The 14,989-nt window shown below is 42.4% G+C and overlaps 1 protein-coding gene across 8 annotated transcripts in view; it reads left to right on the plus strand.

Moving 5' to 3' along the window:
* Positions 1-14,989, plus strand: part of nckap5l (NCK-associated protein 5-like) — a 657,886-nt gene that overhangs the window by 271,966 nt on the left and 370,931 nt on the right. The window contains exon 1 of one of the 8 annotated variants that reach the window (XM_043694064.1): positions 14,091-14,675. The exons of the other annotated variants lie outside the window; for them this stretch is intronic. Within the exon in view, the coding sequence (XP_043549999.1) occupies positions 14,584-14,675 (92 nt within the window). The 5' untranslated portion in view covers positions 14,091-14,583. Of the gene's footprint in view, positions 1-14,090; positions 14,676-14,989 lie in introns of those variants that run through there. 8 annotated transcript variants of the gene reach the window in all.

Genomic DNA, 14,989 nt, shown 5'->3' on the forward strand with positions numbered 1-14,989 from the left:
AAGCACAGCAGGTCAGGCAGCATCCGAGGAGCAGGAAAATTGATATTTCAGTCAAAAGCCCTTCATTAGAAATGGAGGCCTCCATTCCTGATGAAGGGCTTTTGCCCGAAACGTCATTTTTCTTTGCTACTTGGCTGTCATTCCTTACTGTCGAATATTTAACGATGTGGCTCATAATGGGTTTATCCACCTGACCATCTGCCTTGAACGTCCTATATTCCCACTTGACCTTTCCATTTGGACAGAAGCAATATCTGATTCAAATTCACTTCTCTCAAATTAGGAGGAAAGCCATACCTGTGATAGGTATTTGATAATTTGTGGGGTAAGTGAGAACTGCAGATGCAGGAGATCAGAGTTAAGAGTGTGTTGTTGGAAAAGCACAGCATTACATTGCTCCTTCCTCAGCTTCAGCAATGTGGAGGTCAGGTGGGCACGTTGAGTTGGTCGATGTCATCCGCCTCACCCACTCCAACCTCTCACCCTCACAACGCGCAGCCTTCCACTCCCTCTGCTCCAACCCCAACCTCACTATCAAATCCGCAGACAAGGGAAGCGCGATAGTATTGTGGCACACTGACCTCTACACTGGAAAAAGTGAGGACTGCAGATGCCGGAGATCAGAGCTGAAAAATGTGTGCTGGAAAAGCGCTTTTCCAGCAACACATCGTTTCAGCTCTACACTGTGAAGCCAGACGCCAACTCGCAGACACCTCCTCCCACTGCCCCCTTGATCATGATTTTACCTCCTTCCTCAGCTTCACAAACCTGACTATCCCAGATGACTCATTGTCTCAGCCTACGCCTATCTCACCGAACTCATCTCTTCCTACCTCAACATCGTCCTGTCCCCGTTAGTCCAGGAACTCCCCACCTACGTTCGTGACACCACCCATGCCCTTCACCACCTCCAAGATTTTTATTTCCCCGGCCCCCAATGCCTCATCTTCACCATGAACATCCAGTCCCTGTACACATCGATCCACCATGACGAAGGTCTCCAAGCCCTCTGTTTCTTCCTCTCATACGGTCCCAACCAGTACCCTTCCACCGACACCCTCCTCCGCCAGGCTGAACTGAACCTCACCCTCAACAACTTCTTCCAATCCTGCCACTTTCTCCAAACCAAAGGGGTAGCCATGGGCACCGCATGGGACTGAGCTATGCCTCCCTGTTTGTTGGATATGTGGAACGGTGCATCTTCCGCAGTTATACAGGCACCACCCTACACCTGTTCCTCCGCTACATCGATGACTGTATCACTGCTGCCTCGTGCTCCCATGAGGAGGTTGATCAGTTCATCAACTTGACCAACATCTTCCACCCGGACCTCAAATTCACCTGGACCATTTCGGAAACTTCCCTCCTCTTCCTGGACCTCTGGCAACTGACTAACCACAGACATCTACTACATGCTCACTGACTCCCACAGGTACCTAGACTACACCTCCTCCCACCCTATCTCCTGTAAAAATGCCATCTCTTATTCCCACTTCCTCCGCCTCCACCGCATCTATGCCCAGGATGATCAGTTCCACGTCAGAAAGTCCCAGGTGGCCTCCTTCTTCCATCATCCTTCCCAAGTGGTTGATGATGCCCTCCTCCACTTCACACATCACCGCCCTTGAACCCCACCCTTCCCAACGCAACAAGAACACAACCCCCCGGTCCCCACCTTCCACCACACCAACCTCCACATCCATTGCATCATCCTCCGCAACTTCCACCACCTCCAAATGGACAGCAAAGATATATTTCCCTCCCCACCCCTATCAGTATTCCGGAAAGACCATTCCCTCCGCGACTCCCTTGTCAGGTCCACACCACCCACCAGCCCACACCATTCCCCTCACCTCCATTCAAGACACCAAGGGATCCCTCCACTTTTGTCAGATATTTACCTGTATCTCTACCAATGTCATCTACAGAATCCGTTGCAACTGGTGTGGTCTCCTCTACATCAGGGAGACAGGACGCCGCCTTGTGGATCGTTTCAGAGAACATCTCTGGGACACCCACACCCACCAACCCCACCACCCTGTGGCTGAGCACTTCAACCCCCCCCCCCTTGAAATGCGGATTTCAACAGCTTCCTCATTCCCCCTCTTCCCCCCCCCACACATTATTCCAGTCCCAAGCCTCCAACTTGGCACCGCCCTCTGGACCTGTCCATCACTCCCCCCTCTGACCTATCGCCTTCCCCCTCACCTTCATCCACCTATTGCTTTCCCACCTACCTTCTTCCCAACCCCAGCCTTTTATCTCTCAGCCCCGCCCCACAAGCCTCATTCCTGAAGAAGGACTTATGCCTGAAACGTCGATCCATGTGATAATTTTATCAATATATAAATTCTTGAAATCAGATGACACGGAAAAGTAACTTTCCCAAAATATTTGCTGAACACAGACATTATATATGATCAGAATTAGAAGAACATTTTGCAGAAATGAATAGACTTCCTTTTGCTAAGTCTCTAGTCTGTGGGCTGGTGAAATTCCTGTCATAGTTACATTAATTACAGCTAACATTCAACACTCGTGTGTCCAATAGCAAAAATTACTTGCATGTTTAACATTTTTTCCACACCATAGGACCATGACTGGTTTGCAAAATGTTTTTTTTTAAGAGGATTCTGGTGCTATACGTCTGTATATTTTTAGAACATCAACTAGCCATGGGTTTAGGTTTTACCAACTGATTGGAAGCAAATGAGGTGGGAGGAGTGGCTGTATTATGGCGAGAAGCATGAGAAGGCAAGCACATCCTCTTTTTTTCACTTTGTAACCTGCTATTACCAAAGCAAATTGGGCCAGGAGGTCATGCTGGCACATGGCAGGAAGATAATTAAGTCTAAAACAGGCAATTAACTGTACTTTAGCAGGACTTACTAAATTTTACACCAGTTGCATGGGAGCACTGGTGCTTCAGAGCATCCCCAGCTTAACCAGATGCATGGTGAGTGAGAGGTCCATGTTGGCTACGGTTTGGAAGCATGAATGGAGAGGGACTTGGCAGACAGGGCAGGATTGACTGTTATTTCTGCCGCCCAGTCAGCAGGCATAAATATGTCTAGCTTAGTGAGGATTGCCACGTATCTGCCTATCTTCAACTTGGCACTTGTATGTGGAGAGCAAAGCAGGTGGAAGGTCCTGAAAATTAGTTGTAGCTATTTGCATGGGCATACTCACTCAGGCATTGGACCTCCAGTGACGAGGAATGCCAGGGATGGGGACAGCATCTGGAAATAATAACCAGAGATGCAATAGGAGAATGAGGCTGAAAGGTAAAGGGACATGCATATGGTCACTTGCTTGCAGAAGAGGTTGCCCATCAAAGAATGCTTATCATCAGAGGCTTAACTTTCTACAAATTTCAGAGCAGCAGTTTCCAGGAAGAGGATCACCGAGCAGCTGTTGTGATGGATGATAAGCTGAGCTTTATGTGAAGTCGGAGGAGTTGGGATCAGTGGGTCTTTTTCTGGTTGGCAAGATGTAACTATAATGGAGTACCATAAGGTTTTGTCTGCAACCCTAACTGTTTACAATTTATATTAATGACCTGGATGCAGGGAGTATAGAAGATACTGTAGTAAAATTTGCAGATGACACTAAAATAGGTGAGCAATTAAGTTGCAATAAAGAAATAAGAAATTTACAAATGAATAAATTAAGGGAATGGGCCAAAATTTGGCGGGTGGAGTTTAAGATGGATAAGAGTGAGGTTATCTATTTTGATTGGAGGAAGAAGAAAGCCATCTGTTTATCTAAGTGGAGAGGAACTTCAGAGTGCTTCAGTGCAGAGGGATCTGGGTGTCCTTGTCCATGAACCATAGAAACTTAATATTCAGGAACAGCAAGTAATAAAGAAGGTATATAGAATTTTGGCATTTATTGCTAAAGGAATGGAATAGAAATGTAGGGAAGTGTTGCTGCATTTGTGGGACTGCACCTGGAATATTGTGTACAGCTTATATCTCCTGACATTAGGAGGAATGGATTTGTGTTGGAAGTAGATCAGCGGAGTTTTACTAGATTGTTTCCAGAGGTGAAGGATTTGACTTAAGAGAGATTTGAGAAGTTTAGGCCTATGCTGTCTGGAGGAGAAAGTGAGGACGGCAGAGACTGGGGATTAGAGTCAAGGGATTAGTGCTGGAAAAGCACAGCAGATCTGAGGAGCAGGAAAATCAATGTTTCAGACAAAAACCCCTCATTAGGAATCTGGAGTCTAGAAGAATGAAAAGAGGTCTAATTGAGGTATCCAAGACACTGAAAGGATTTGACAAAGTAGATATAAAGAAGATATTTTCTCTTGTCAGGTAATTTAAAATGGGGGGTCATAATATCAGGATCACGACTGGAAGATTTAAATGCAAAATGCGGAGAAATTACTTCTCTCAAAGGGTCTTGCATCTGTGCAATTCACTACCCCAGAGTTTGGTGGATGCCAGTATTAGAATTAGTAACAGATTGATGGCTTATAAGGAGTGGGTAGGAAAATGAATTTTAGGCCAAGGTGGGATCAACCATAATTTGTTACAACACTCTCCTGCTTAATTTAAAACCAGCAACACAGAAATGATTTATCCCGTGCAGTAATCTGTAAAAATTCGAATGGCCAAGAACTATTTAAACTAAAAATTAACAACTTTATTTCTTAAAGTATAACAGAGAATAATTAACTAACGACTATTTACAATTCCTTACCATAACCTATGTTTTACCTTCCCTTTTATAATACTAGTCTGATAAAATTCCCAATTAAGATTTACAAAACAAAACCTCTTATCTCAAAACCAGGCAGCTTTTGGTTCTTCTATTTGGATCTTCCTGTGTCTTCTTCTTTGGGATTTCTGCTTCACAGATTACTGAGTGAAAACAGTAGCTTAAAGAGAGCTATTTTTCAGGCAGGAGCAAGTGAGGACTGCAGATGCTGGAGATCAGAATCGAGAGTGTGTTGCTGGAAAAACACAGCAGGTCAGGCAGCATCCGAGGAGCAGGAGAATTGACATTTCGGGCATAAGCCCTTCATCAGAAATGAGGCTTGTGGGTGGGGCTGAGAGATAAATAGGAGGAGGTGTGGGGTTGGAGGGAAGGAAGCTGGGAAAGTGATAGGTGGATGAAGGTGAGGGAGAAGGTGATAGGCTAGAGAGGGGAGTGACGAACAGGTCTGGAGGGCATGCCAGGTTGGAGACTAGGGACAGGGATAATGTGGGCAGAGGGGAATTGAGGAAGCTGTTGAAATCCACGTTCATCCCGTGTGGTTGCAGGGTCCCTAGGTGGAATATGAGGCGTTCCTCCTCCAGGCATCGGGTGGTAACGGTTTGGCGGTGGAGGAGGCCCAGAACCTGCATGTCCTTGACTGAGTGGGAGGGGGAGTTGAAATGTTCAGCCACGGGCCGATGAGATTGGTGGGTCAGGTGTCCCAGAGATGTTCTCTGAAACAACTCACAAGAAGTTATCCTGACTCCCTGATGTAGAGGAGACCACACCGAGTGCAACGGGTGAAGTAGATGACGTTGGTAGAGGTATAGGGAAATTTCTGATGGATGTGAAAGGATCCCTTGGGGCCTTGGACTGAGGTGAGGGGATTGTTGTCGGCGCAGGTTTTGCAGTTCCTGTGGTGACAGGAAAAGATGCCAGGAGTGGGTGTGGGCTGGTGGGGTGTGCGTGAACCTGGTGAGGGAGTCGCGGAGGGAATGGTCTTTCTGGAACATTAATTGGGTTGGAGAGGGAAATATATCTTTGGTGGTAAGGTCCATTTGGAGCTGGTGGAAGTGGTGGATGATGATGCGATGTATGCAGAGGTTGGTGGGGTGGAAGGTGAGAACCAGTGGGTTATGTCCTTGTTGCATTAGGAGGGGAGGGGTTCAAGGGCGGTAATGCGTGAAGTGGAGGAGATGTGCTGGAGGGCATCATCAACCACATGGGAAGGGAAGTTGCAATCTTGGAAGAAGGAGGCCATTTGGCGCTTTCTGAGGTAGTATTGGTCATCTTGGGTTCTGAAATAGAATTGGTCATCTGTCAGAAATTTACTTGTACCTCTACCAATGTCATCTACTGCATTTGTGGTACCTGATGTGGTCTCCTCTACATCAGGGAGATAGGACATCCTTTTGTGGATTGTTTCAGAAAACATCTCTGGAACACCTGACCCATCAACCCCACCGCTCCGTGGCTGAATGGTGGAGCTGGCTCGAGCAGCTAAATTGCCTACTACTGCCACTAGTTCTTCTGTTCAGTGATAGTGGCATGAAAAATCACTGATGCAAAATCTCTGTGCCTCAGCATCTTTGCAAGGATCTTATAAAGGCATATGTCATCTCCCAATCTGTAGATCACAAGTGCATTAAAATGGACACAAATGTCATGTTTCAAGGGGCCAGCAAGTATCTTGTGCTTTTATATGCCAGTAGAATTTATAATGTTTGAGCTATTGCTGTGTTTTGCCAGGCTCTGGATGCAATCTGCTACACACATGGCCATCAAGGCTTTTGCAGACTAACTAAAGACTTTTGCCAACAGGAGTGGCTTTCAGTCACTTGGCACAAAATAGCCTAGGGCTACCTTCAAATCTGGGCAAGATTCTCTAGAATTTACCACCAGTATCTATAAACTGAGGCAGTCTTGCTGTATGCACACCATGTGCATTCATGGTTACTGATGTCTGCACAGCACCAAAACACAAATGCAGAGGAGAAGTACAACAGTGTGAACTCAAGCAATTATTGATCAGGCCATGGTGTTTCTGAAGGTGAGGTTCAGGTGCCAGAATAAATCTAATCGAACTTCAGTATTGCCCAGTTAGGCTGTTGTGCATTGTAGTTGTGTTGAGCTCTGCTTTAAATAATGAGGACATCCTATAGCTGATACCAGCTCAGTGTGAGGAGTTAGAGGACAATGCTGGCTTGATGGAGCAGAATGCAGTGGAGATTGAGGGTGCACAGGCAGGGGCTATACATTATCTGATAGGGAAATATGTGATGGGCTAATATAGGCATACTTGGTAAAATACTGCAATGTCTAGAAATCTGAAATAATAATGCTGGAAAGACAGACCATATTTGTAAAGAGAAAGAACATAGTTATTATTTTAGGTGTGAGAGTTATCAGGCAAAGCTCAGGCAAGTGGAAAACGTTATTAGGGTTGGTGGACCATTGTGAGAGAGTGAAAGCTCTTTCCATATAATAAGGCTGCAAAGCTAACCTTGTGTGCTGCTCTATGCTCTTGTAAGAGCTGGATAGCTGACATTGTTTGCTATTGTGTAAAGAAGATTGACAGAAGGTTTGGTGAAGGTATACAAAATTATGATCAGATAATTTAGATCAGGTCATTCAACTGCTGACACATATAGGAGCCCTTTATTCGTTCTCTATTTCTGATTTCTTTCCTTCAATGAAATGGATGAACCAGATGGTTTTTTTAGGACAATTGATGTTAGTTTGTAAATTGAGGTGACCAGACCTGGAGCAATACATTAGACATTTTACATTCTTTTATTCACTCATGGAATGTGGACATTGTTGCTGCACAGCATTTATTTCCCAATCCAGCAGTCCTTGAGAAGATGGTGGTGAGCTGCAGCCTATGCCCTGAGGCAATGAACTCCAGAATTGACAACTGTGAAGGAACAGCAATATATTTCCAAGTCAGGACGGTGAATGGCTTGGAGGGGCAATTGCAGGTGGACATGTTCCCATGTATCTGTCACCCTTGTTCTTCTTGATGGAAGTGGTCATGCTTTTGGAAGGTGCTATCTTTGGAGAATTTCTGCAGTCAATCTCGTAGATAGTAGACACCGCTGCTCCTGAGTGTTGGTGATTGAGAGACCGGATGCTTGCGGATGTGGCATCAATGGAGCAGGCTGCTTTGTCCTGGATGGTGACAAGCTTCTTTAGTGTTTTTGGAGCTGCACCCATCCAGAAAAGTGGAGCATATTGCATTACACTCTTGATTGTGCCTATAGAGGGTGGACAGGCTTTGGAGAGTCAGGAGGTGATTTACTCGCTGTAGTATTCCTAGCCTCTGACCTGCTGTTGTAGTCACTACGTTTGTGGTGAGTCCATTGAGTTTCTGGTCAATGGTAATTCCCAGAATATTGATAGTGGAGGATTCAGAGATGGTAACACCGTTGAATGTCAAGGACAATGGTTAGATCGTTTCTTATTGGAAATAGTGACTACCTGACATTTGTGTGACATGAATGTTACTTGCCACTTGTCAGCCCAAGCCTGGATACTGGCCAGATGATGATGCATTTGAACATGGACTGCTTCAATATCTGAGGAGTTGAGAGTGGTACTGAACATTGTCTGACAATCCGCGAGCATCCCCACTTAGATTAGATTAGATTAGATTACATTACAGTGTGGAAACAGGCCCTTCGGCCCAAATCTCCACACCGACCCGCCGAAGCGCAACCCACCCATACCCCTACATTTACCCCTTACCTAACACTACGGGCAATTTAGCATGGCCAATTCACCTGACCTGGATTCTGAGAACATTACCAGTAGTTCATCCATTACCTCTGAGCCTATTTCCTTTAATATCCTCGGATGCAACCCATTAATTATTATCAGACTTATTAGCCTTTAGGACCAATAGTTTCCCTAGTACTACTTCTCTTGTGACAGTTGTTATTATTTAGTTCCAAGATCATTTAGTATCTTTGGAATTCAATTCACGTTCTCTACAGTGAAGACTGATGCAAAATATTTATTGAACTTTTCTGCCATTTCCTGGTTCCCCATATTATTTCCTTGGGGGAATTGTCTAAAGGGCCGATACTCACTTTGCCCTCTTTCTTCATTTTTATATTGATATTACTTACAAGCTTACACTCAAAGTTTATTTTGTTTTTATTTATTTATTGGGTCATCTTACGTTGGTTTTAAAGAAGTTGACCTTCTCGTCACCCATGTCTTGAATCTTTTGTGTATTTGCATGTGACGCCGATAATAATCCAGAAATTATTACCGTTTGAATTTCTGCTGCATAATTTGTTGGCTAGTTCCACATATTGGCTATACAGAACCTCTTGCTTGCCCTGCCTGTCATTGACACCCATGTGGAACACGACAACTGGATTCTTCATCTCCCACTGCAAGTTCCTCATCAGCCCTGAGCAGATCTCCGGAATCCTGGCACTTGTCAGGCAATGTGGTCTTCTGCTGCAGAAAGCAATGTCAATCTCCTTCATTACAGTATCTACTTTATCTAAAATTCCTTTTCACTGGCCCAACTTGAGAGATTTCCTGTATTATGGTGCTTTGGTCAATTAGCTCAATTACCTTCCAGTCCACAGTCTCATCCAAATAACCTGAAAGACCCTCAATCCTCTTGTCCCATTGGAATAGTTGAGACTCCTGCACTCCTCCCTACCTTATTTGCATCCTTTGCAATTCCACCCTCTTTTCCCTGGTCAGTGACAAAATCAGAAGACTCTGTCTTACTAGAGGCATCTAGTTCCTGGTACAAAATATCTGAGTGAATTCCTTTCTTGATGTGTTATGATGTATACAAGTCAGCTTCCAGTTTGTTAACTCTGAATGGATCTGACGAAGCTATCACCACTTAGCATAGACATGGTTTCCCTGGATCATGCTGGCATCCAGGAGTCTGCAAATACTGTAACTACCATCCTTACTATGTTGTAATTAACTACTTTTTAAAAACTTTAAATGTATCATCGGCCAGTTTTGAAAATTTGCTCAGTATTTCAATATCCAAGCCAATTGATCATTTCTCCTTCAGTGTTTTACGCATCTGGAATAGGGATCAATCTCCATGCTGATGCTGCCAATCTAACCTACTTGCTGTCCAGTCAATAGAGGTAACTGCCCCACCCCAATTCACCCAAAAAGATCCTGAGTTGCTGTAGAAACATGCATTTTAATGTACATGCATGTTGAAGCCTGGATCGATGGACATTGTTAGTAGGGGCTTCAATGTTCATTCCATCACATGGCTGACCAGTGATCTCCCCTGCTTTCTCATCATTGTCATTGGCATATGTTGAGGGATTTACAAGTTAATATGCAACCTGTTTTGTTTTTTGGCAGAGTGAATCCACTTTATTCAGCTACCAGGCTCTGGAGTGGAAATTGAACCTGGAGTTTCTGACTTAGGCAGGTTTCACAATGCATTGCAAGACCTCCCCAAGTCATTAATGTACTTCAAAAAAGTATTTTCAAACAGCATTTACTGCTCTAAACAGAATCTCTGAATCATGGAGTAATGCACAGATTTTGGATAGGAAATATTATGGCAGTCATATTGTTTAGATTAAGATTTGAGAGTCAGCTAACATTTTTATTTTATAATTTGTGCTTTCTCACAAAAACAGTTAAGACCTTTAAAAGCAGCACAGGTTTACAATGCAGACAGCTTGAGTGGCATGGCTGTTTGTTCAGTAAGGTTATTAATCATGTTTCTTAATAAAAAGTGACAAACCAGTTGGCTCTGAAAGGTTGTCGTAATCTGAATGCACCAGGCATAGCTTTAAATATGATTTATCAAACACCATGAACAAAAGGCTTAAGAACTGATGTCAGTATGTATCTATCGCCGCATGAAAGCAGTGTGCTACAATTAGCATAATCAGGTTGGCATACGGTATTCTTGAACTTCACTTCCTTACTAGGGTACATAAGTGAGGCCTTGACCTCAGTGTGTCTTGCAGGGAAAAAAGCAAAGTTTGCCCAAGGCTAGTTTAGATGCCTCTGGAACACTTACCATGTGGAAAACATTACAGTTTGCTCTCCATGGCCTGCCTTCTCTGTATTTCCTAGTCCACATTTATATTATGAACCTTTCGCTCCCTCTTAACTTGCATAAAAATGTGACTGTATATATAAACTGAAAATGTGAAGACTCAAATTTATGCAATGTGATCGCGTTAGCACACAAGTTATATACAGCTTTCTATTCTAGAAATTTTAATTTAAAACATTCTCAACAGTTCTAAATAAAGCTGAACTATTAATGTAAATATCTAATGCTGGAAACACATGCAAGGTTAGTGGACTTCTCAATAGAAAAAAATCATTTCACATTTGGGTCGAACCTTCCATTAGAATGTAATGAGTGTGACATGCAAAATTGAAGATTCTCCTTTACCTGCTTCAGTCAGAACTCTTACAAAAGAAAGAGCTCCATTATTGCGTAGGTGCCATCCAATTATTTTGGTTTATATGAATTGAATTCTGGCAACAAAGCTGTAACAATGGAAAAGCAAAATAAAATAATATGAATAGCTAACTGGGTGACAGACACATGCAAAACCTGAAAGAGCATAATTTATTAAAGCTGAGAATCAGCAAGACCACTATGTATTAACATTTAAAACTGTCAATTGTCAATTAGTTTGCTGATTATCATATGTCTTGGGAGACTCATGACAACATGACTATTTGTTTATGTATCGTTTGATTTGATCTTCTACTGAAATTCCAAAATCTTGGTCATCCAGAGTTTGTTTTTGAAGAAAGTATGGATTAGAGATTAAGGTTGCAGTGCTTTATAGGTAGCCTACCTTAATTTCCAATTGATGTAGCTTTCTCCTGCTATCTTGTCAGACACAGGACATTGCAAAAGTACGCTAATTTAGTGTTTTACAATGTTTAATATTTCTTACTTGTACTGTGTGAGATTATTCAACAAAGGAATGAACTTGGTGAATATTAAAAATACTTTTAAGGGTGTTTGTGATTTTTCTTGATCCAGTCAGTGCGGGTATTATTTTCAGTCTGCAATGAGTTAGTTGATGACAATCAGTAGGATGGGTGCAGTTGGTTTCAGTGTAGCAGTCTTATAACTCCTTTACTTTAAAATATTTGTCTGTGGGTTTGATGAGAATGGGGTCAATTACAGCTCGGATGCACTCCCTTCATAAAATGGCCTTCCTTGACTGACTGTTATGGCTCACATGTAAAAAAAACCTTTCGGTTGCTTGAAGTTCCAAAGTAATGCAAGTTCATAAATTGTTATTTTAGAGAAAGTTTAAAAAGAGCAGTTAGAAGAAAAGCCTACTTGTGTGGTTGATGCATTATACGATGTTTTTAGTGAAGTGTCATTACTTATACAAATACAGAACGGATAAGGCCTTGGGAAAAAAAATGCCCATGTCACGAGTGATGTGTGTGTGAGGAGTTATTAACTTGGTCGAGGATTGAACACTGGTAGTTTAATTGAGCTATCTGAGGGAGGGAGACAGCAATATTACTTCTTGTTAATATGAAATTTAATTGCAGTAATATGCTTGATTTCTATTGACTTTAAGGCTACAACAACATAAACAGCAACTGACTTCTGTTTGGTGTTGCCATAACTGGAATATTTTCTGAGCTCCACGTCTAACAACAACAAGAAGATTACCTTGCATTTACATATTACCTTAAATATAACAAAATATCCTGAGAGACTTTGTATGAGCATTCTAAAACAAGATTGCGCAGTGCCTCAAGGTAATATTAGAGCACATGGCCAAAAGCTTGGTTAAAGAGAAAAGTTTTAATAAATATCTTTGAGGAGAAAACCCAGCCAGAGAGACAGAAAATTTTAGAAAGGGAGTTCCAGAGCTTAGAAACCAAGCAGCTGAAGACATGGCTACCAGTGATAAAGCACTAGTGAATCACTCGAGGCCAGAATTAGAGCGCAGATATCTTGAAGAGTTGTTGGGCTGGAGGAGAGGACAGCTTTAGGGATGGATGAGGCCATGGGGAATTTGAAAACAAGAATGAGACTTTTAAAATTGAGATGTTACTTTACCAGGAGCTAGCGTATGTCAGCAAGCATGAGGTGATGTGTGAACGAGTTTTGGTGTAACTTAGGACAGTAGCAGATGACTTCATGTCTTTGTGAAAGGCTGACTAAGAGTACACAGAAATAATCAGGCCCAGAGGCAGCAAAAACATGGACGAAAGATTCAATTAAAGTTCAACTGAGGCAATGGTGGAATCTGACAACATCGAAGAGGTCAAAATTGGTGACCTTACTGGTTTATCTGATTTCTCACAGACGTGCCTGAGAGATTAAGTGTTCATTCCTAGAGATCCTGCATAATCCAGGAATGTTGGTGGCTCCAGTTGGTTCATTTTTATATGGGGTAAAACTCATCATTGTTTTTAATGACTCTTGTGAAGTGATTTTGAGGAATGTCAAGTAAAATTTTACTGTGTATGGATTTGTAGTGTAAGGTTGATGTCAATTTGGCAATAGCTTTCACCAAATGGATAGTGAGAAATGAGAACATGTTGCACTTGTTTGGTCAAGATCATCATCAACATTAAACACTGGCATATTTGCTTGCAGCCTCCCAAGAGTTGGGGAGAGATTGGTCCCTGGTCAAATGCCTGACCTGAAGAAGCTGGAATCAAGAGCCATGCCCTTTCTTTTGCTGTCAATTCACTAATCCTTTCCACTCCCCTTCCATGATTCCCTCTATTTCCTTCCTCTGTGATTCCTACACACAGCAACAGCAATAGCACTGCCTCCCCATGGCCACTGGCATTGTCATTCAATACAGCTACCAGTCTCTGGCAGGCCACTAGCTTTTGGTGGGTGGACCTTCTACGTTTAGGGTTTTGGATTCCTTGAAAACCCACTGTTGGCTGGTTAAGTGTCTGGCTCACAATGTGGTGTTTTCTGAAAAGGTGAGACTTGAGGCTTTTCTCTGCTCTTCAACTGAATAGTGAAGACCAGCTGTATCCACAAGATTTGGTTCTTAACTGAAAGTCACTGAAAATGCTTCTGACGATTCAACTACAAGTAAGTGGGGGACAAAACCTACCAATTAGTGAATTGCTTTGTCTGTCTATTTTACTACTTTGATTTTGTGTAAGGTGATTTTCGCACGTGTTTAAATGACACATTGTTATTTTCTGTAATAGTTACCGTCTTGTTGATTGAGAAATCTGATTTGTGTGAAAGATGTAGGATTCTCCTGCTACTTTTCTCCCTTTCATAATCCCTGCTGATGTTACTTTGTTTCACAGTTTGAATTTTTTAAAAATTTTGCCTGCAGTAGTGTATTGAATCTGTGCAGCAAATTTTGTTTCCTGATTAGATTATATTTTTAAATATGTTATCACTCGCTGCATTATTAGGAAGTGGCTTTCGTCCGAGATTATGTATCATGCAAAAGAAGGGAGGGTCCCCTTCCTCATCACATGATAACTTTCCTGTTTTAGGCAGGGCTCTGGGTTTCAGCGAGTAGTTATTTGGCAGTGGATTAAAGGGCGATTCTGTCTCCGTGATGATGTAGGTCAGATGCTTGCAAATGTTTGGCGAGAAAGAAATATCCTTCCCAGTAAAAGTGCAAAATACCACATGCTATGTAGCTGGAAGCAATCTGTCATACAAGAATGAAGGGGGCTGAAACTGTTGGTGTAGCTTAACCCATATGTTCTGCATAGAATTGAAATTTATGAGTAATGAAGGCTCCATGTGGACTAATTCAGAGTTGCACAGTGTGAGACCAGTCTAATGCTTTATATATATTATGTGTATATGAAAAAAATCAGTTCTTGTGCAGCTTTTGTAAGGACTCTCTCTCACCGGTCAGAGAGACAACGGTACTGATAATGTCTCAGAACCCATTCAAGAAGACAGTCTCGCTGATGTTCCTCACAGAAGAACCTGAGTTTAGGCTGATGCTGAGAGATGCTGTCTCCAGGTAGTAAGAGATTTCTAACAGTTACTTCAATAGTCATTTGTTTGTGTCAAAACATATTTTAATCTGAAATACTTTCAGCAGGTTTTGTTATAATGTCAGCTTTCCAATGTTTATTAAATACACTGTGATGATTTGTTGAAATGTTGTTAATCTCCTCTGAGAGCTCAGACTCTATATTTGGAGAATTCTCCCCTCACTAATGTTAGAATAATTTCTTAGTTAAAAATAACCAGGAGCTAACAATAAAAAGGCAGCAAATGAGACCACATCATCCAGATTGGTATTTTTAGAGACAAGCAACTAACCAAAGCTAC

This window comes from Chiloscyllium plagiosum, chromosome 7 (genome assembly GCF_004010195.1).
Source record: "Chiloscyllium plagiosum isolate BGI_BamShark_2017 chromosome 7, ASM401019v2, whole genome shotgun sequence".
Classification (NCBI taxonomy): Eukaryota; Metazoa; Chordata; class Chondrichthyes; order Orectolobiformes; family Hemiscylliidae; genus Chiloscyllium; species Chiloscyllium plagiosum.